Here is a 20,046-nt window from a genome sequence, read left to right on the forward strand (position 1 = left end):
CCCTATATTCTCTACGTTCAACATGACCTCCCACCAGCCCCTTGCTCCTCTGAGCTCACTCCCAAGGTTTTGCTACCACGTGGGTAAGATTCAGCTCTGAGTGGCAGGGGCCAGGTGAGGTTACACCACCGGAGAAGCCAAGGGAGCTGAGGCACCACTGCCCCAAACCATTTGGTTGTTGGAGGTCATAGTGAAACCAGTGGGTGGAAATCCATCCTTGCAGAACATGAAGAATCCTATAAGCATCCCCTGCTCCTTCCTATCTCCTCTGATTCCTCCCACCCAAGAAAGCAGCCAAGACACAAGACAGGAGTTGAAGTTTATTCTTGGAAAAAACAAAGTCCTACCCTCCCTCCACAGTCCAGGAAGGTTTCCCCAGGGGGCCCTGCCCCTCCAAATGGTCATCTCTCTTTTCTGACTCCAGCTTCCACCAATGCCCATTACGATGCTGCTACTTGGGTGAGGGGCTCCTCCAGATACTGCACCAAGGCCTGGGCCTGCAAGAGGGAGAGCAGAAATCAGTCCCACACACAGCCTGCACTAGAGGGATCCCAAATCCAGGTCTACACCCAATACTGAGCACCCACCCCTAGCCCACGCCTGCTCTTGGGAGTTAGCCCACACCAGACACTGATTGGGTGACATGAGAAGGACTCCAGAAGGTGGTGGGTATGGGAATGGACACAGTGATGGAGCACAAAGGCTGAGCCCAGGGCTGTGGAGGGATGGGCACATACACACCTTGGCCTTGAGCATTCCGAAGCCAACAGTCTCCTTGGCATACATACACAGCAGAAGGTTGGCCACTCGGGTGATGGCTACGCGGCCCTCCTGGTGGGGGTGATATCATGGGATGTGACTTTCTGCTTGGCACCTTTAGCCCGCTCTTTCCCCCAAGGGCTCCTCTTGAGAGAGACTATATCTTCCTTCCATGGCCTGGGCACGGCAAGAGCTTCTGGGCTTTGGCCACAGCCCTGGACATGGGGTCCTGAGCTCCGATTCCAGCCTCAGCATAGCCACCCACTAACCAAGTTACCCTGGGAAACTTAATCTCGCAGGAACTTGGTTTCTCTTTTTCTGTAACCCCACCTCACCCCAGTTGGTGAGGGTGCTGGTGAACATGAAGGAGTCTTGCATCTGCAAAGGGCTGTCCAAATGGGTGATGTTATTATTATGGGTTCACCCCAAAGACACTGTAAGGGGCTTGGGAGCAGTAACCCAACTTGTATTTCTCCTCTTTTCCCACGGTAATGCTTTTCAAACTGCAAGTCTGACCCCAGGGTTAGGAGATCAATTAAGAAGGCTGATCAGCATGAAAAGAAGAGAAATGAGGAGCACTGCACATAGTAAGCGAAGTACTTTTTCATGAAACTTTTGTTTTAGTGGGTGTATGTGTGCACTGGGCTCTGACAAAATGTAATCCTTATGGCTGGGTTGGGATCAAAACGTTTGAAAGCTATTGCCCTATAGCACCAGCCCTAGGCTAGGCACCCAGGAGTCGTCAGTTGAACTGAAATGGCATCCTTGGTTGGGCAGGGGGTGAGGAAGAGGTAGGCAGCTGAGACAGTGGAATTCTTTCCTGGAGAGTTCACTCGTGGGGCCTTTTCAATTCGGCTCAGCAAATTTTCACTAGGTATCCACTGGGTGCTGGGAGCCAGGTGCTATACTCCCTGCCTCTCTGGCCTCTGCTCCTACTAACCTCCTCCATTCTCATGCCACCTCAGCCACATCAACCTTGTTGATCTTTGACCAGGCATCATTCTGCCTCAGGGCCTTTGCACTTGGTGTTCTCTCTGTCAGAAATGTTCTTCCCCTAGATAGCCACATGGCTTGCCAACTTCTTTCAGATCTGTGATGAAATGTCACCTTTGCAGTCAGATTGTCCCTAACACATATGCCCCTCTATTTTCCTCCATAACATTTTCAATACCTAACATACTACTTTTTTAAATAACATATTTTACTTATTTTTAAAAACATGTTTACACACTTATTTTACAAAACATACATATTTTACTTATTTTAAAGTATATCTAAGACCAAGCTCCATTAGGGCTATAGTTTTTGTCTGTCCTATTTGCTATTTTTTCCCCCAGTCTTGAGAACATTGCAGGGACCTAAAAATCTGTTGACTGAACACATACAAAGGTGAGTGAGACAGTTTCTGTTTCCAAGAAGTTCACAGCCTAATGGCCACTTCCCCTTTCTGGACTTCATCTCCTTTCTCTGTAAACTGAAGGGATTGGCCAAGGGTCTGGGGACTCTGCCACGCTTCTGTGAGTCTGTGAATTTGCAATGACAACACTTTGTGTCTGCACATCATTAGACAGTTTATATCCACTCTTTCATTTATCTTCACAAGAACCCTGGGCAGCCCGGTCGGGGTGGGAGTGTTGTTTCCACTTTAGAGATGTGCTATGGAAGCTCAGAGAGGTTAAGTGACTTACCCAAGGTTCCACAAACGTTAAGTGGCTGGCTGAGACCAGAACCCCAGTCAGACCTCGGGTCCAGGGCTCCTTCCTCACCACCACTTGATGCATAGGGTCCTGCCTATTATAAATGCTGCTGCAGACCAACTCTTAGTAATCTTCCAGAGATCCTGTCCCTGCCCCTCCAACCATCCAGGATGGGGTCCAGTTCGCCCCCTCGGGTTCCCCTTCCACGACAGAGGAAGCAGCTCCCTCTCCATACCATGCAGTCCATGAGGATGAATTTGAGATTGTCTTCATTAAACGCTTGGTTCCCGTTCCGGTCATAGGCGGCCCAGATGTTACTAGCGATGGCTGCGGTGACCCGGGCGTCCGTATCCCCGTAACCGGAGTAGGCCAGCAGAGATCCCTCGTTATTCAGCAGCCTGGCAAGGGACGGCAAGAAACACCGACGTGGTCGAGACGGGAGTAAAATGCCTCGGTTTCCGTCCCAACTCCCGTCACTAGCGCTTCTAGAAAGCAAGGGTCTGGGCTGAGGGTGTCCTGGAATGTGCCCCGAGCACCCACCACGTCTGTGTCCCTTTTCGAGAAGGGATTTCTCCGCCGTCCCCTAGCTGCTGCCTCCTCTGCCACCTCCTCCCTTCCCGGAGATCCTACCCGACCCCTCCCTTGGAGAGCCTCGCGCCGCCCCCCTCCAGTGCTCGCGCTCGGATCCTCGGTCCGCACTCACAGGGTGCTCTGGACACCTCCAGTGTTGGCTTGGCTCAGCACCTGGGTTAAAGCCTTGGGACGCAGCATGCCTGCGGCTCCTAACCTCGGACTTTTGTACCCAGATCCCTGAGTTTCCTCCTGAGGGCCTCCGCCTGCCGCTTCCCGTAGTCCAGCTGCCCTGCTCTGGAGCGCCCTGGGAGTTGTAGTTTCCTGGCCTGGCTTGCGTGGTTCTGACTCAACACCGCCCCACCGCGGGGGGCACTGGGAATTGTAGTTCCTTGTAGCCTCGCGAGGCACTCTGGGAACTATGGCTCGCCTTTCCAGCGAGACCACGCGGTTATGGGGGAAAAGAGCGGGAGTGAAAGGAAAGGGGTTGTATTGGAAGGACATTTAACTCCCTCAGGAAGGGAAAAGTCATCATGTCTGCTTGGCAATCCACGATTCAGTAATTAAAAAAAGAAAATCCTTGTATTTGTCAGGCCTACGTTTGGTTACTTTTCAAAGCAATTTTCTATGTTATGCGCAATTCTGTGAGATGAGGAGAAAAATACTGTTGAGGAAACCAACGCTCAGAAAGGCCAAGCGGGCAAAACCCAGGTTTCTGGAACTGTGCTTAATGGACCTTATTCAGGCCACGACCCTTGGGGGAATAGAGTCAGTCCTAGAGGTGAGATCTTAGGTGGACGTCCAGAAGTGGTAAAATCCAAGCTCCAAGTCGGGAGAGGCCCCAGACTTGGAAAGGATTTGGGCTTCCCGAGAAAGACCAGTTATCACAGGGAACGGTGATAAAGCGGCGACACAGAAAGTCCTTTGTCCCGGAGCGGGAGTTACCCGCGGAGGGGGCGGGGGCAGCTTTGGACAGAAGGGGACCTCAGCGCGGCTCGGGCTGGCTAGGATGTGCGGTGGTGTCTCGCGGGGAGCTCGACCCCCGCCCCCACAGTGAAGGACACGCCTCGCCCCGCCCAGAGCCCCTCCAGGGGCCACCGCCCAGCGAGGCCCTGTCCGGGCTGCCGGACCCCGGGCTCAACCCTGGGCGGCCCCCGCTGCAGTGCCCCCCCCCGTCCGCCCCGGGGGGCGGTGGGGGGGCCGGGGCCGGGGGGGGGGCGAAGCCCTGGGGGGGGGGGGGGGGGGGGGGGGGGGGGAGGGGAGAGGGGAGGGTTGGAGGCGCCGGAGCCGAGCCGGGCCGGCCGGGCGGGCGGGGAGGAGGAGGAGGAGCCGGGGCGGGCTGGCGGGCGGCCGGGTGGCGGCGGCGGCATGGCGGAGCCGAGCGGGGCCGAGACGAGGCCCCCCATTCGGGTCACCGTCAAGACCCCCAAAGACAAGGAGGAAATTGTGATCTGCGATCGAGCCTCGGTCAAGGAGGTAGTACGGGTGGCGGGGGTGGGGGGGGAGCGCGGAGGAGGGGTCTGCGAAGAGAGTGGGGGTGGCTCCGAGATGGTGGGGTGTCCGGGAGAGCCAGGGAGAGGAGGGCGGGGGCCCAGCAGGCACTCGGAGGAGCGGGAGGGAAGGAGAGGAGGGTTGGGGGCGTCCTGCGAGGGTAATCTGGGGGAGCGTGGCGCGTGTTGGGGAAGGCAGGCCGGGGTTTGCCTTGTGGCCTGGGCTGGGGGCGTGGTGGAGAGTGGGGAGGAGACACCTTGCACGGGAAAGGGGGAAGGACCCTGGGTTTCAGGGGAGTGTGCGTCCCGGTTACTGGTGGGGTCCGAGGCAGAGTTGGGGCCGGGCAAGGTGCTGAGCCTGGAGAGCGGGCGAGGGGCGCAGGCGGAGAGCTCCGAGCACCCACTGTGTGGCTCTGAGAACGCCCGTGCGTTCCCTGACGCCCGGGCGGTGGGGGGAGGATTCCCTCTGCCTAGATCCTTCCTGCTGTTTCCCATCGAGGTGGTTACATTTGGTTCTCAGCCCCTCTGGGATTTACACAGTGTGCAGTAGATGCTCAATAAAAATATGTTGAATGAGTGAATGAGGGGATATTGTCTGTGTTCACCACCCGCCTGTGGCTGCTCCAGAATTTCACATAGGCGGGGCTTGAGATAGGCCCTCTGGTTGGAAGGGAGGGATCTGGAAGCTGCCTTTGCTTAGCAAGTGCACTGTTTTTACTTAGACTGTATGTTTTGTTTTGTTTTGGGAGGGGCTGATAGATTTGAGGAGTCTAACTCTCCCCAAGCCAGTCTTTAGTGCCATCGCTGACGCCCCACCCAACCCCATAAAATGACTACAGTCCAGAATTTAAATCCTTTTTCCTGCAAAGTTGAATTCTCAATCATCCCTAACTGAGAGGCAGTGTGTTTGATTCAGAGCCTCTGCTTTGGCGTCAAGAACGGAGTTCCAGTGTGCCCAGGGCAAGTTACCTAACTGCACTGATCCTCAGTTTTCTCATCTTTAAAATGGAGATAATAATTAATATGTCTCTCATGGTACTTAGACTTAACTCGTGAACAGTTAGTGATCTGTTTATTGTAGTTGTTACAAGAACGCTGGGAATAAAGGGAGGAGAGAGATTTGGAGCCTGAGAAGAGAATGTTGAAGGGAGACAAGGCCTGGGTCCAAGGCTGTTGAAGGAGCTGGGATGCAGAGAGCTGTCCAGGCAGTACCCTCACAGGGAACCCGGTGGAGGGACTGAAGAGGGAGTGGCAGAGAACAGCAAGGGCTTTTTAGGGTGAGACACCCTGGGGTAGAGCTGAGAGGAGAGCCTCTCACTGGTCCATCTCCTTGGCTGACAAAGGAGCTGCTTATTGCAGCTGGAGGGATGGTGTTGAGACTGCAGAAACGACTTCCCAGGACTAGAGTTGGGAGCAAGGGAATGCAGAGGCTTTTGGAGAAGAGGCCGAGTGTCTGGTGGGCGGAGCCCAGGCAGCCTCCGCAGTGACCTCTGACTCTTGATCACAGTTCAAAGAGGAAATCTCCAGGAGGTTTAAGGCTCAGCAGGATCAGCTGGTCCTGATCTTCGCAGGCAAGATCCTCAAGGATGGGGACACACTGAACCAGCATGGGATCAAGGATGGGCTCACTGTTCATCTGGTCATCAAAACCCCTCAGAAGTAAGTGCAGGAGAGGAGCACGTCCAACTTCTGACTGGGCCTTTTTTCCCCAACTGATACTTTCTCACCTATCACTCAGCTGTACTTTAAGGGCCTATGTCAAGGCCTAGGAAGGTGGCTCTTGGATGGGTTGCCAGGCAGCCCTGTGGTCTCCCCTGCAGGGGAAGGGAACCTGACTTACCTCTCCTAGAATGCCCTGAAGACAGATGGTACTAGCTCCTCCCTCCCTCTGTCTGGTTTACTAACTATTCCCCAGCACCACCCCACCCCCCTTCAGGGTTGCGTAGGAGGTGGCCTGGGTTAGGGCAGTAGCTGCCCAGCAGACTCAAGGTCCTTGTCTTCCCCCTTCTTGTGATCACTTCAACTAGGATTTTTCTTTCTCTGTCCTCAGGGCTCAAGATCCAGCTGCTGCCACTGCTTCTTCCCCCTCCACTCCAGACCCTGCCTCAGCACCCTCCACCACACCTGCTTCACCCGCCACCCCTGCCCAGCCCTCCACCTCTGGCAGTGCCACTTCAGATGCTGGCAGTGGAAGCCGGAGGAGCAGTGGGGGAGGTCCCTCCCCAGGGGCTGGGGAGGCACCTCCCAGTGCTACTGCATCCATACTCTGTAAGCCCTTAGGGAGGAGGGCACAGTCCTGTTTTGGGCTAGGGAGTGGGGGAGAGCCAAGAGGAGGCAGAAACAGGTCCCTCTTCCTGGTCTGATGGGAATAGGGGACCCCTGGACATAGGGTTCCAGACACTGGTACTTGAACCAAGCAGGGGAAGAAACCAGTCTCTGAGGGCTTCTCAGAGGAAAGGAGCATGGCTAAATGTTGACAGTGAGGGGAGAAATGGGGCTGGGAATGTGGGGAACCCTGGGTGAGGATATTGGAGTTTGGGGAAAAAGTGGGTCCAACAGTAGCTAGTTGGGAAATATTTATTTATTCATTCAACAGGCCATCACTAGTTGTCCTCTCTGTGCTCAGTATTATGCCCAGCTCTCAGCCTCTGCCATCAAAGAGGTCTCAGTCTAGTAGGCTCACATCTCTTTGCCAGCAGTGGATCAGGTCTGGGGCTGTGGGAATGATATTGGGAAAGGTACATGTGAGAAGCAGAGGGGGCCTATCATGGAAATTGGAATTCAGTGCCTCTGGCCAGGTGAGGGAAGGGCTCTTGCAGCAGACTATGACCCTGCCCCCTCCCCACAGCTGGCTTTGGGGGCATCTTGGGCCTGGGCAGCCTGGGCCTGGGCTCTGCCAACTTCATGGAGCTGCAACAGCAGATGCAGAGGCAACTGATGTCCAATCCCGAGATGCTGTCACAGATCATGGAGAACCCCCTGGTCCAGGACATGATGTCTAACCCTGACCTGATGCGTCACATGATCATGGCCAACCCTCAGATGCAGCAGCTGATGGAGCGGAACCCTGAGATCAGCCACATGCTCAACAACCCCGAGCTCATGAGGCAGGTGAGTCTGAGAGAAGGTCGGAGGGGTGGGGAGGTGGAGGACACCTGGCCCCCTGCCTTGCCCTGCCTGGCCTTTTCCCACCTTGTCCTCCTGTGAATTGTTCATTCATTCATTCAGCAGCCATGTTTTGTACACTGGGGGTACTGTGATGAAAAGAATACTTTCCAGGAACAACTTGTATCAAAGGGAAGTGGGACAAGTAAGCAGGCAATTATAATGCAGTGGGGTTGATGCTATCATAGAAATAGTCACAGGGTCCCCTAGGAACACAGAAAAGGGCCCCTGACTCTACCCTGGGGCTCACAGGAGGCCTCCTAGAGGAAGTGTCACCCAAGCTGAGACCCAAAGAAGGAAGAATGAACCGGAGGAAATAAGAAGAGTATTCAAGGCCGAGGGACAGCAAGTGCAAAGGCTTAGGAGTAAAAGACAGTAGGGTCTTCAAGGAGTATTGTGGCTGGGCAGGGCTGGGTGGGTGAGGGAGACCCAGGGGAGGCAGTTTTGTGTTGGTTTTTGGGAGCTCCATCCCATGGCCCAATCCACCGGGGCAAAAGGATAGACAATCTAGTCTAGTGCTAGATTTACTAGAAGATAAGTTCCATAAGAGCAAGGATTTGCAAGTGTTTTGTTTACTGTCTAGAACAGTGCCTGTTGCATAGTAGTCACTCAATACTTATGGAGTGGATGAATTATAAGATAAGAGATCAGAGTCTTGTCTTAGACATAAAGGTATCTTAAAAGAGGCAAGTGTGGAGCAAATTTGGGAAGAAGGACAGGAGGCATTCCAAGTTGGATGAGGACAAGAAGTAGCTATGCCCATTTTTTCTATCATGCACTGCTGTCTGTCCCCTGGGGTTGACACAGGCTACCCTTTATTGAGGGTGAGCCACTGGCTCCAAAGAGAAAACCCCCATCCTCAGTGTTCGTCAGGATTCAGTCAGGCCAAAGACCTGGGGCTGTGGATTAGAGGCTGTTGGTAGCATTGTCCCAGCTTGAATCCTTTCCCTTCCCAACTTGTGGTCATTTACCAGGAACCGCAGTATGGTCTTGATCAGACAGACCAACCTGGCTTTGAAACCTGGCTTTGCTACTACCTGGCTGTGTGTTGCCCAGGCTGTGAGTCTCTGAGCCTATTTTGTCATCTGCAGAATAGTGACGGAAATACCTACCAGGGATGGTTATTGTGGGGATTAAATGACTTGATCTCTGTAAATTGCTTAGCCCAGTGCTTGTATGTAGTATGTTGATGTTAATTTTCTCTTCTGCCTCGCCTTTTTTGTGTTCTTTCTTGCTCAGTTTCCTTGTGCTCCCTGACACTTCTGAGGACCCCCTGAACCTGAGAGAGGAAGCTTTTGCCCTCACCCTAACTGGGATCGTTGTTCCCCACTAGAAAAAGCCAACCAGAATATACACAGGGAGGCAAGGTTGGAGCCAAGATGGCAGACAGTGGAGGAAGGAAGTCCAGTTGACCCTACTCCCTGCCGCTGTGGGGCAGTTCCTGGGCCCTGGCCCTGATGCAGACCCCTTCCTCAGGGCCCACCTTTTTCCAAGCTTGGTGCTCCCCTGGTTCCAGGGCCGATTCTGTCTCTCCCTTCTCCACCAGACGATGGAGCTTGCTCGGAATCCAGCCATGATGCAGGAGATGATGCGGAACCAGGACCGGGCCCTGAGCAACCTGGAGAGCATCCCCGGAGGGTACAATGCCCTCCGCCGCATGTACACGGATATCCAGGAGCCCATGTTCAGTGCTGCCCGGGAACAGGTGGGGCCAGGGGCAGGGGCAGTGGGAGGGCTGTCTGGGCTCGGGATTCCCTAGCCCCAGACCCAGGGCAAGCCTGGGGTGCTGCCCGCTCCTCTTTCCTTCCCCAGCCTCCCGAGAGAGGGCCATGGCTTGAGAGCGGTTCTTATAGTGCAGAGCCAGGGATGGTCGAACTTGGCGTGGGACTGAGGCAATAGGACAGAAGGCAGCGGAGGTCCCCAGGGAAGTGGATAAGGCATAGTGTCCAAGGGGTTTGACATTGTTCTAACAAACTTCTTGCACCAGGGGCTCAAAGGTTGTGAGACAGGTCTCAGGACGAACAGCTGAGCCTAGCACAGTGTATCTCAAGTGTGGTCCATGGATCACCTGCATCAGAATCACCTGGGGAGGTTGTTAATAGTGAGATTCCTGATCCCCACCTTTGAGCTGCTTACTGAATCAATCTCTGGGATCAGGCCCTGGGAATATGCACTTTAAAAAATGCTTTATGAATTCTTTCCAAATGGACAAAAAGTAGAGATAAAAATATAGCATTCTTTTGTACCCATGTTGCCCTAACATGTTACCATATAGTTTCAGTGCCTTTTTTGGTTCTTTTTTAAAATTTAATTTACATTGAATACATTATACATTCACATATTTCAAAATTCAAAAGGTACACAAATAAACAAAAGGGTATTAAAAAAATGGAAAGATATACAAAAGGGATCCTTCTATTTCTGTCTCCCACCCACCTCTTTTCTATCCCAGAAGTAACAAATATAGTTAGCATTTTGCTTTTTTCCCTAAACATATTTAATATTTGCAAACAGCACATTACAGATAGCATGGCAGCCTCCCCCATCTTATACCTCCCTACTTCTCCAGGGCTAACTACCACTCTGACGTTGTTGTTTCGCATTTTGATTCTTTTATTACCTGTGTATGTATCCATAAATAATCAATAGTATTGTTTTGCATATTTTTCAACATTTAGAAGTGGTATCATGCTGTTCATTTAATTTTTAACTTGCTTTTAAAAAACATTTTTGATTGAAGAATAATGTAGTGACAGAAAGGTGCACATATAAGTGTACAGCTTGATGGATTTTCACAAACTGAGCACACCCCCTAACCAGCGCCCAGGTGGGACGGTGGGCTCTCACATGGCTTTTCCCTTGTGGAAAGGAAAAGGCGCCATATTCTGAGTGACGCCATATTCCGTGCTATCCCAATCGATTCCTTGTTCGTGCTGTCTCTGTCCTACACCAGCTCTCCACGAATGAGTGTGTGTCTGGCTGACTCTACTCAGTCCCACTGGTCTGTTTGTCTATCCCTGTGATGGTACCATATTGTCTTAATGAAGTCTGGGCATCTGGTAGAGTGAATCCCCCGCCTTATTCTTCAACATCATCAAGTAGTTGAGAAAGGCTTCTAACAAGCACTCCAGCTAACTCTGATGCACATGAAGGTGTGAGAACCACTGGTTTAGATAAAAGAACATAGCATGTGGCGTCAAAAAACCTGGGTTCAAAAACCTGTTCCACCATTTTGTAGTGGTGATTTTTTTTTTAAAGATTTTAGTTTTTCCTTTTTCTCCCTAAAGCCCCCTGGTACATAGTTGTATATTTTTAGTTGTGGGTCCTTCTAGTTGTGGCATATGGGATGCCGCCTCAACATGGCCCAACGAGCAGTGCCATGTCCACACCCAGGATGGGAACCAGTGAAACCCTGGGCTGCTGAAGTGGAGTGCGTGAACTTAACCACTTGGCGACGGGGCTGGCCCCTATAGTGGTGATTTTAAGCGTGTTGCTTAACCTCTCTAACTCTTAGCTTCCTCATTTTCAAAATGGAGACAATATATTATAGCAATGCTTCTTAATCATTTTGGTCTCAAGATCCCTTTATACCCTTAAAAATTACTGAGGGCCCTAAAGAGCTTTTGTTTTTATGGGTTAGATCTATCGATATTCACTGTATCTGAAGTTAAAACAAATTTTTAAAAATATTTACTTATTAACTCATTTAAAAATAACAATAAATCCAATACACATGAACATAAATAGCATTGTTTTGAAAAATAACTTTATTTTCCAGAACAAAACTTTAGAGGAAAGAATGGCCTTGTTTGATATTTTTGCAGGTCTCTTTAATGTCTGGCTTACTACCAGACAGCAGGATTCTCAGATCCGCTTCTGCCTTAAGTTTGTTGCGGTGTCACACGTTGTGTAGCCTTTGGAAAACTCCACTGAATACTCATGAGAGAATGAGAGAGAAAAGGCAAATAACATCTTAGAATTATAAAAGTAGTTTAAAACCTTGCAGGAGTCCTAGGACCACACTTTGAGAACTAGTGTGTTAAATGGATATTGTAAACATGAGAATGAATATGTCAGACACACAGTAGGTGCTCAGTCACTGGCAGCTGGTACCCCTATAGGGAGCTGAGGAAAAGTGATTCGGTCCTTAGGGTGCACCGGGAAGAGCAAAGCGAGGTCCAGAATTAGGTGGGGTTGGGTGCAAGGCAAGTTATGAGAACAGGGAATCTGAAACAGGGTCAAAGACTGAAATTGTGGTGCATGAGTCCTGGCCTGCAAGCCCCGTGATCTGAACAGGCATCTCGTAGGGCAAAGGAACCACAGCTCAGAGCAGGAGAGTCCTTGGTCAGCCCAGGTCCCCATGACCCACTTTGAATAAACAGGAAAAGTGACTGGATGTGAAACCCCATGGTGGGGATGGGCTGAGGCTGCTCACGTACCGCCTGCTTAGGTCAGGACCACTTAGGAACTCAGGGGAAGGAGGCTGAGCAAAGGAAATAGAGTCTGAGACTCCCTCAGCAAGCACCCCCTGGACAGAGCTCTTTCCCGGGTGCTGGCAGATCCAGATGGAAGAGGTTCAGGTGCCACCTTGGGCATTACACCAGATCATGGGGCACAGACATTGAGATTATCCTGGGTGACACAGTGGGAAGCCTGGTGCTGAGGGGGACTGCTTAGCTGCAGCAGCCAGTCTGAGGAGATAAGCTAGGGGGAGGGAGGGGCAGGAGGAGAAGAGCTGGGGAGGGCATGCTCAGCCAGAGATGTGCTCCACTAAGGGGCTCCATTGGTGCACCTAGATGGATGGGATGCCGCTCAAGGGACCTGGGGAGGGAGGTAGAGGGTTCTGGGGAGTTAGTATTGGGCCAAGGTGGCTAGAAAAGGGGAAGCTAGAGGCAGACAAGGATTGAAGTAGAGAACCAGGTCCCATCAAGCCGGCCGTTACTTATTGAGCACCCACTAGTGTCAGCGATGGGAGGGGATACAAAGGCGAACCAGACATTGTCTCTGCCCTTTAAGAACTGAGGAAAACAAATCCCTCACTACACACTGGGAAAGGTATGTGTAAAGTACTGTGGGGCACAGAGGAAAACTAGAGACTGAATATTTAGAGGCACCAGGGGAGATGGAAAGCTTCCAGTTATCTGAGCAGTTCAGTTGTCCAGTCATTAACCTCAGCCAGTTCCCACCCTGCAGGACAAGGGTGGAGCTGCCCCTTGTGGGGCCAAAAATTGAGCTGAGGATCTCCAAGGTCTTAGCTCTCTGTCCCTTCCAAGGTCTTAGCTCTCTCTCCCTTTCCTGGGGAAGGGGAGGCTGTTAGGTGAGAGGAAAGAAAGGGCCTAGCCCTTGTCCCTGATTTGTTTCAGTCCTTAACCCAAAACCTTTCCCTCCTCCCAGTTTGGCAACAATCCCTTCTCTTCCCTGGCCGGGAACTCCGACAGCTCGTCCTCCCAGCCTCTGCGGACTGAGAATCGAGAGCCCCTCCCTAACCCCTGGAGCCCCTCGCCCCCCACCTCCCAGGCCCCCGGGTCCGGTGGGGAGGGCACCGGAGGATCGGGGACCAGCCAGGTGCACCCGACAGTCTCGAACCCCTTTGGGATCAATGCGGCTAGCCTGGGGTCAGGTATGTCCTAGGGTGGAAGGAGCTTAGTGGGGTCACCAGGGCAGTCCCTCTGCCCCAGGACTGAATGGGGTTCACACAGCTCCAGAATATTGAAGACAGAGGTGAGACTGTATTGAAGCCACAGAGGGGGCTCTGCAGCCTGGGGTAGTGGCTCCACCCCTCAGAGGGTGAGGGTGGTTCTAGCTGTGTCCTGATGTCCCTGGGAGTGACTTAAGTAATGGCTCATGAATAAATCAGGCCCCACCTCCTAAGCTCTTTCAGCACTGCTGGCACTATCCAGTGTAAATGGGTCAGACTGGGGAGGGGGGTGTGGGAGAGGAATCAGGGCAGACCTGGGGACAGGCAGATGTGAGGCTAGAGGAGAGGGATGTGCAGAGCTGCCACGTACAGAAGTACAGATTACACACTGCACAACCCTGGGGGATGCTCCATTTATCTGGACTATGACTGTACGTATGACCCTGGGGATGTCTTTGGTAGATGCCCTGATTTCTTTGTACCCTTGGGGACATCTTGGTTGGGAAAATCCCTTCCCCTCTATGTGCTTTAGTTCCCTTATTTATAAAATAAGGGACTTGAACCTGATCCATGGTTTTAAAATTGTACTTCTGAGTCCTGGAGGGTCTGGACCATCTCCGGGATGAGGGAGCACCAAACAGGGGAGGTTCCAGGCTTCCTGCCCCAGCTCCACCCAGACCATTGACATACTTGGTGTCTGAGTGAGATTTGGTTTGAGGAGAAGGTCTCTGCCGCTAAGACAAGTTTGAAAACCATTGATCTAGGTGATCTTTAGTTAAGTCCTTTCCAACTCTGACGTTATCCGAGCTTGTGGTTGGAACAGTCCAGAGGGGCAGGAATCAGACCCAGTTTCCAACTGCCTTGTCCTTAGCAGAGTTGATGGGCAAGGGGCCAGGCCAAGGCAGAGTCAAATGACCTTGGAGTCAGGAGAGACGTGGACCCAGGTCCAGGTGCTTAGGCGCCCATTTTACTGTTGTTTTTCTGAGTTTTGTAACCTTTTGGGGTCTGAAGTAAGGTAGATTGAAGTGAGGCAGTTGGTTTCCATCTGGACCCCTTTTCTCCTGTTTTGTTTGTTTTTTTCTCCTTGTCCTAGGGATGTTCAACAGCCCGGAAATGCAGGCCCTCCTCCAGCAGATCTCTGAGAACCCGCAGCTGATGCAGAATGTGATCTCAGCCCCCTACATGCGCAGCATGATGCAGACGCTTGCGCAGAACCCCGACTTTGCTGCTCAGGTATGGAACTGGCACACCGGGAAATGTTGGGGGCAGTTGCTTGTGGTCAGAACACTCTGGAGCCAGACTGCCTGGGTTTGTTTTCCATCTCTGCCACTTCCCCACTGTGTAAGCTCAGCAAGTTCTTTAACCTCCCAGTTCCTCATCTGTGAGACGGTAATAACAGTAGTTGCTGCCTCATAGAGTGGTGAGGATTAAATGAATGAGTACATACGAAGTGCAGGAACGTGGCATGGCAGGTAGTAAGCCCTGTGCACTTGGAAATGTTAGCTGTCATCATCATCAGACCCAGCGCTGAGCAGCCTGGCTCCTGAAACTCATCATTGCCCGAAGTATAGTTCCATTTCCTCTCACTGTCCCACTTAGGCCTTCAGGATACTTTGAGATCCTTGGAAAAGCTGGCCAGATTTCCTACAGTGGTAGGGGTGCCGAGGGAGACTGAGGCTGTGGGGGAATTCTCAGGGTGGGTAGGCCCAGGCCTCCCCCTACTCCCTTCACCCTGGCAGATGATGGTGAACGTGCCACTCTTCGCGGGGAACCCCCAGCTGCAGGAGCAGCTCCGCCTGCAGCTCCCAGTCTTCCTGCAGCAGGTGAGTGAGCAGTCTGGAGGGGCAGAGGTGGAGGGCAATGGATGGACCCTGCACCCAATACATGGAACTTAAGGGAGGGGACAGAGCTCGGCCCTGGACTCAGGGTTTAGGCTGCCCTCTTGTCTCCTGCCATCTCCGGTACCTTTCTCTGCTCGTTTCCCACCAGATGCAGAACCCGGAGTCGCTCTCCATCCTTACCAATCCCCGCGCCATGCAGGCTTTGCTGCAGATCCAGCAGGGACTGCAGACCTTGCAGACCGAGGCCCCTGGGCTGGTACCCAGGTGAGGGTTGGGGGCAGGTGGGCAGCAAAGTTCTGGCTACTCCTCCCCTTTGACCCCTCCCTCTGCCACTCTCTGAGCAGCCATTGTGTCTCTGAGGGTCTGTTTTCCTGTTTCTTCCAACCACTTTTCTTTCTGGATCTCATGTTCCCATCCCTTTCTCAGAGGCCATCTCCCACCTCTTGGTCTCTCCTGCCTGCAGCCTTGGCTCCTTTGGTATGTCCCGGACCCCAGCACCCTCGGCAGGCAGCAACACTGGGTCTGCACCTGAGGCCCCCACCTCCTCGCCAGCCCCGCCAGCCACATCTTCTCCAACAGGGGCTTCCAGTGCTCAGCAGCAGCTCATGCAACAGATGATCCAGCTTTTGGCTGGAAGTGGAAACTCACAGGTACGTGGGGCAGCGGGGCTGGCAGTGGGCCCACCACTTCCATCCTGGTGGTGTCAAGCCCTGTGGAATGGAGAAAGCAGAGCAGGCTTTGGTGTCAGCCAGACCTGGCTTTAGATCCTAGTCTGCCACTCTCTAGCCTTGGGCAAGTTACCAGTCTTCCCAAAGTTCAGTTTCCACAGCTGTAAAAAGCGGATGAGAATAGAAGTAGCACTTACCATGTGCTGGAGTTGTTCTATGTGCCTTCTGTGTGTGAGTTCATTTACTTTATTCCTCACAACAGTCTTGTGAGGAAGCTATTACTATTATTTCTGTGTTACAAAAGGGGAAAACTAAGGCCCAGAGAGGTTAAGTGTCTTGCTCAGAGTCACATAGCTAGGAAGTAGTGGAGGCAAGATTCAAACCGTGGCATGCTAGCTCCAGAATTTACACTTTAACCACTATGTTATACCACTTCTGCTTATATCAAAGGATTGTTTTGATGATTAAAGCAGCCTCCGTCTCTGCGACTGGAGAGGAGGGTTCTGGGAGGTGAGGTGACTGGAGCCCTGGGCCACAAGTCAAGGCCAGAGGCTTTGGGGAGGAGCAGGGATGACCTCGGGTGAGCCCCTCACCCTCTCTCTGGCCTCCATGACTCATCAGGGAAAAGCCTTTCGACAGAAAAGGAAGTGCCCAGCTTTGTGCATGGCCCTGAGAGAGCTGGACCACGTGATCGCCAAGGCCCAGTCCAGCTTCCACTCTGTGGCCTGAGGAGTAGGACACCAAGCCCTGGCGAGGGCTTTTGTACCGCATGTCGGGGGCCTCCGTGACTCACTTGCTCTGTGGCCCTTGGCAGGTCCTTTCCTTCTCTGGATCGCGCTGTCCCCCATCAGCGGCCAGGTGGCCTGAGATTGCTGGCCTCCTTCCAGCTTTTGAGTCCTCTGTTCCTGATCTGGGCTAGTGCTTCTTAAACATCCCTTGGGAAAACATTCCCTGGAGATGTTTATAGGAGTGTCAAAAATTACAGGCCTTCTCATTTGTAAATAACTGTCTTTGTTGATTGGTTAAACAAAATTGAACAGGTACTTTCTTCCCTGGAGCCCTTCTCTGACCTTTTACTATGGCTACATGTGTGATGACTGCTGGGAGGGGGTTTGGAAGTAGTGTTCAACATGTGTCTTATCAACCACAGAGCATTTGGCTTTTGGAGTGCCTGTTAACATCTCTGGAGTATTGATAGAAAGTAGTTAGGAATATAGGCAGATCTAGGCCTGTTACTTTGAAATTTTAAGAAAGACACCCCCACCTTATTACACAGTCGTTTAGTGACTTGGGACGCAGGCTCCTCAGCTCCTGTTTGCAGCTCATCCCTCCCTGCCCCACTGGCTGACTTTGAGGATGCTTGAGAAGACCTACTGGTCTTCTTCTCTCCATTATAAACCCCCAGATCCAGATAGGCCTCCCAAGGTTGGTCCTGTGCCCACTTCACAAGACCTGTCCCCTCCAGGTGCAGACGCCAGAAGTGCGATTTCAGCAGCAGCTGGAGCAGCTCAACTCCATGGGCTTCATCAATCGTGAGGCCAACCTGCAGGCCCTGATTGCCACGGGAGGGGACATCAACGCAGCTATCGAGAGACTCCTGGGCTCTCAGCTCTCCTAATCCCCGGGCCCATGCCTCCTGCCTCTCCCTTCCCTGGATGCCAGCATTTGGTTCCTCTGTCAGCCCCCCACCCGCTGCGGCTTGTCATCCCTTCCGTCTTCTCCCTTGTCCTGTCCAGACCGCAGGGTGACTTTAGAGGCATGGGCCCCAACCCCGCAGCTCTGTCTGAGAATTTTGGCTTTACTTCTCATCTCTTACAGAATCTTCTCTCCTGGTCCTGCTTGAACAGAGCTATTGACACCATTTTCACAGTTTTGTTGATTGGCCCCACCTCCATGCCCCAAACCACCTTTTGCAATCTTCATACTTGTCGGTGGCAGTGCAGAGTTGAAGGAGGAGCCGGCTCTCTGGTTTACTGGAACAGGATCTTCCATCTGTCCCACTAGGGTTTTGCTTGTCTTATGTTTGCTTTGGGTAACTCTCTCCCCTCTTTCTCTCCCCTCATCCCCTCCCGCCTCCACTTAACCAACGCTAGGATCTCATTCTCTGAAGGAGGAGGGGGGGCAGGCTGTGATTTTCCTCCTCACCCCCTATTCTGGTCACTTCGTTCAGCACTTTTTCATGGGGTCTGTTGGGACTTCCAGGAGGAGGAAGATGCCTGTTCTCCTTGTCTGAAGGGGAATATGAGACACAGTCCTCTGGACAGGGAATTAACAAGCCTTGGACCAGCCCGATGGAGACTGGTGCAGCAGAGAAGGGACTGAGGTTCTCTGGAGGAAGGGAATGGGGAAAACAGCCTGAGTAAACAGCTTGAAAGTTGGAATTGACTGTTAGTGTGAAGGCACTAAGAGCTCTTTTAGGCAGGGGAGTCCAGGCTCAGGCCTAACAGAGGACACTTAGAGATGCTAATGGAACTTGAGTTGAAGAAAGGGGCTCGATGAAGCTAAGTGATATGGCTCCAAGGGGTCATACTGGCTCCGTTTCCTCAAACACATGCTTATATACACACTCACACATTTCCATGAGCCCAGGACCTGCCTGTGTCCCCAAGTACCAGTGATTTGAGCCCCCCCCCTCAAAAGACGTGAAGGGGATTGGGGTCTTTCTCAGCAGTGGGTATGTGTGTGGGTGGGTGGGTGCATGCACGCACACACGCGTGCACCTGCATGTGAGCTGAGTAGGAGAGTGGATTCTTTCTTGATCTCTAGTTCAGAGCTCTCTCCCACCAGAGAGAAGTAAGCAAAGGGGCCAGTCTAGGGCAGGAATACACACAGCCCAGAGAGCTAGGTCCTAAGTAACCCAAGGATGCTTGGTTACCCAAGGGTAGTGTGGGAACCCCTTCTGAAGCTGCCAGGGCTGTGACCAGCACCCTTATCACCCCTCCCCTCATTGCTTTCAGGAAATAGTAGAGGGGTCTTTCCCTTCAGGGTCCCTGGCCTTTGGCATCCTAGTCCCTGCCTTTTGAATTCTTCATTAATTCCCTCCAGGCCAGAAAGTTCTATTTGAGGAGGGAAAGGAGAGGGTGGCAATGATGCCTTTGATCTGGAATTGGACATGGCTCTGTTGGAGCACAGAGAAGGCTCATGTCACCTCCTCTCTCTGCTACTTAGCCGAGCTGCTTGGAGGACCCATGGAGGCAAGAGGAACAGAATTTTCTCCAAGTGGGAAAGGGTCCCAAGCAATCCAGAGAGGATGTCTGTGACTTTCCCTCCCTACCTCCCCCAACTCCCACACTGGCCTTTGTAAATAAATGGCGTGGTCTTTGTTGTGAGGGTGTCTTGGTGTTTGTTTTCTGGGGGAGATGAGGCTGGCTGAAGACAACCTCCTGGTTTTACAGGGTTTTTATAAAATGGCGTCTAGAGGCATTTGAAGTTGGGTTCAGTTACCACAGGTATTATAAAACATTGAAGGTTAAGAGATAACTGGTCATGGGAATATTTGTAACCCATGGTTTAGGAATGGGAAGAATTGCATTCTTCCATTCCCCATCCCCAGACCATAAGATATCAGCTCCGCCCCCACACACACACTCCCCCTTAGGTCAGGGCTGGGAGAGGAATATATGAAAGGGTAAGGACACCTAGTGGCAACAGCACACCTGGTGCCTAGGTTGTGGTTTCTAATACCATCTTCATTAAAAGGAACCTCATCTCCTTGGATTCTAGCACTGGGGCTGGAAATATACAAGATGTGCAAGGAGCATCTTGTAGTGCCAGAAAGTAAGGAAGTGATAAAAAAAAAAACCCACAGGGATGGAGGTGTGTCAAAGGGACACAGGAGCCAACGGAAAGAGCTCCCAATGACCAAAGGCAGAACAATTTGAGCAAGAAGATAAAGTATATAGGATTATAACCCAAAGTATAAAGTAAATGTCCGTGAATCTGTACTGATACAAATAGATAGTTGAACAAGTAAATAAATGGGTGAGAAGAGACGAATCTGTGCAGAAAAATTCCAAATAATTTATGTAAATATTCTGCCCTCAAGGATATGGAATATACTCCCCACTCCTCAAGTGTGGGCCGCACATGTCCTTCTTCCCAAGAGAGTACAACGTGGAAAGGGAGCAGGGCGGGGAGTGACTTTAGAGCGCAGGAATGCTACCTCCACCAGGCTATCAAGGTCAATTATAAATCACGTTGACAGTATGTACTCTTGTG

The 20,046-nt window shown here is 52.0% G+C and overlaps 2 protein-coding genes across 4 annotated transcripts; one reads left to right on the top strand and one right to left on the bottom strand.

Moving 5' to 3' along the window:
• Positions 1-307: 307 nt before the first annotated feature.
• Positions 308-3,320, bottom strand: LAMTOR2 (late endosomal/lysosomal adaptor, MAPK and MTOR activator 2). The gene is made up of 4 exons (XM_046682584.1): positions 3,160-3,320; positions 2,692-2,854; positions 742-831; positions 308-497 (listed from the first exon to the last, which is right to left on the bottom strand). Exons 1-4 carry the CDS (start codon positions 3,225-3,227, stop codon positions 441-443), a joined length of 378 nt encoding a protein of 125 aa, XP_046538540.1. The 5' UTR covers positions 3,228-3,320; the 3' UTR covers positions 308-440.
• A 969-nt stretch (positions 3,321-4,289) lies between these two features.
• UBQLN4 (ubiquilin 4) lies at positions 4,290-19,157 on the top strand. 3 transcript variants are annotated; one of them, XR_006891588.1, is made up of 11 exons: positions 4,290-4,502; positions 6,024-6,175; positions 6,567-6,784; positions 7,365-7,627; positions 9,228-9,386; positions 13,076-13,301; positions 14,413-14,552; positions 15,059-15,142; positions 15,309-15,424; positions 15,587-15,810; positions 17,294-17,426. XR_006891588.1 is itself a non-coding variant. In XM_046682685.1 (11 exons), the coding sequence occupies exons 1-11, from the start codon at positions 4,395-4,397 to the stop codon at positions 17,444-17,446; spliced, it is 1,806 nt and encodes a 601-aa protein (XP_046538641.1). In that variant the 5' UTR covers positions 4,290-4,394; the 3' UTR covers positions 17,447-19,157. The 3 variants fall into 3 exon arrangements, 2 of the variants coding, with proteins under 2 accessions (XP_046538641.1, XP_046538642.1); XM_046682685.1 differs by having other exon boundaries at positions 15,624-15,810; positions 17,294-19,157; XM_046682686.1 differs by having other exon boundaries at positions 15,360-15,424; positions 15,624-15,810; positions 17,294-19,157.
• Positions 19,158-20,046: the final 889 nt, after the last annotated feature.

The sequence above is a fragment of the Equus quagga genome, chromosome 13 (assembly GCF_021613505.1).
Source record: "Equus quagga isolate Etosha38 chromosome 13, UCLA_HA_Equagga_1.0, whole genome shotgun sequence".
NCBI classification, from domain to species: Eukaryota; Metazoa; Chordata; class Mammalia; order Perissodactyla; family Equidae; genus Equus; species Equus quagga.

Excerpts from the sequence above, each read along its gene's own strand:
- UBQLN4 (XM_046682685.1), top strand. The coding sequence starts at position 4,395 with ATGGCGGAGCCGAGCGGGGCCGAGACGAGGCCCCCCATTCGGGTCACC. Across the intron at positions 6,785-7,364 it reads TGCTACTGCATCCATACTCT|CTGGCTTTGGGGGCATCTTG; the intron begins GTAAGCCCTTAG and ends CCCTCCCCACAG. Across the intron at positions 9,387-13,075 it reads TCAGTGCTGCCCGGGAACAG|TTTGGCAACAATCCCTTCTC; the intron begins GTGGGGCCAGGG and ends CCCTCCTCCCAG.
- LAMTOR2 (XM_046682584.1), bottom strand. The coding sequence starts at position 3,227 with ATGCTGCGTCCCAAGGCTTTAACCCAGGTGCTGAGCCAAGCCAACACT. Across the intron at positions 2,855-3,159 it reads GGAGGTGTCCAGAGCACCCT|GCTGCTGAATAACGAGGGAT; the intron begins GTGAGTGCGGAC and ends GTCCCTTGCCAG. Across the intron at positions 498-741 it reads TCGGAATGCTCAAGGCCAAG|GCCCAGGCCTTGGTGCAGTA; the intron begins GTGTGTATGTGC and ends TCCCTCTTGCAG.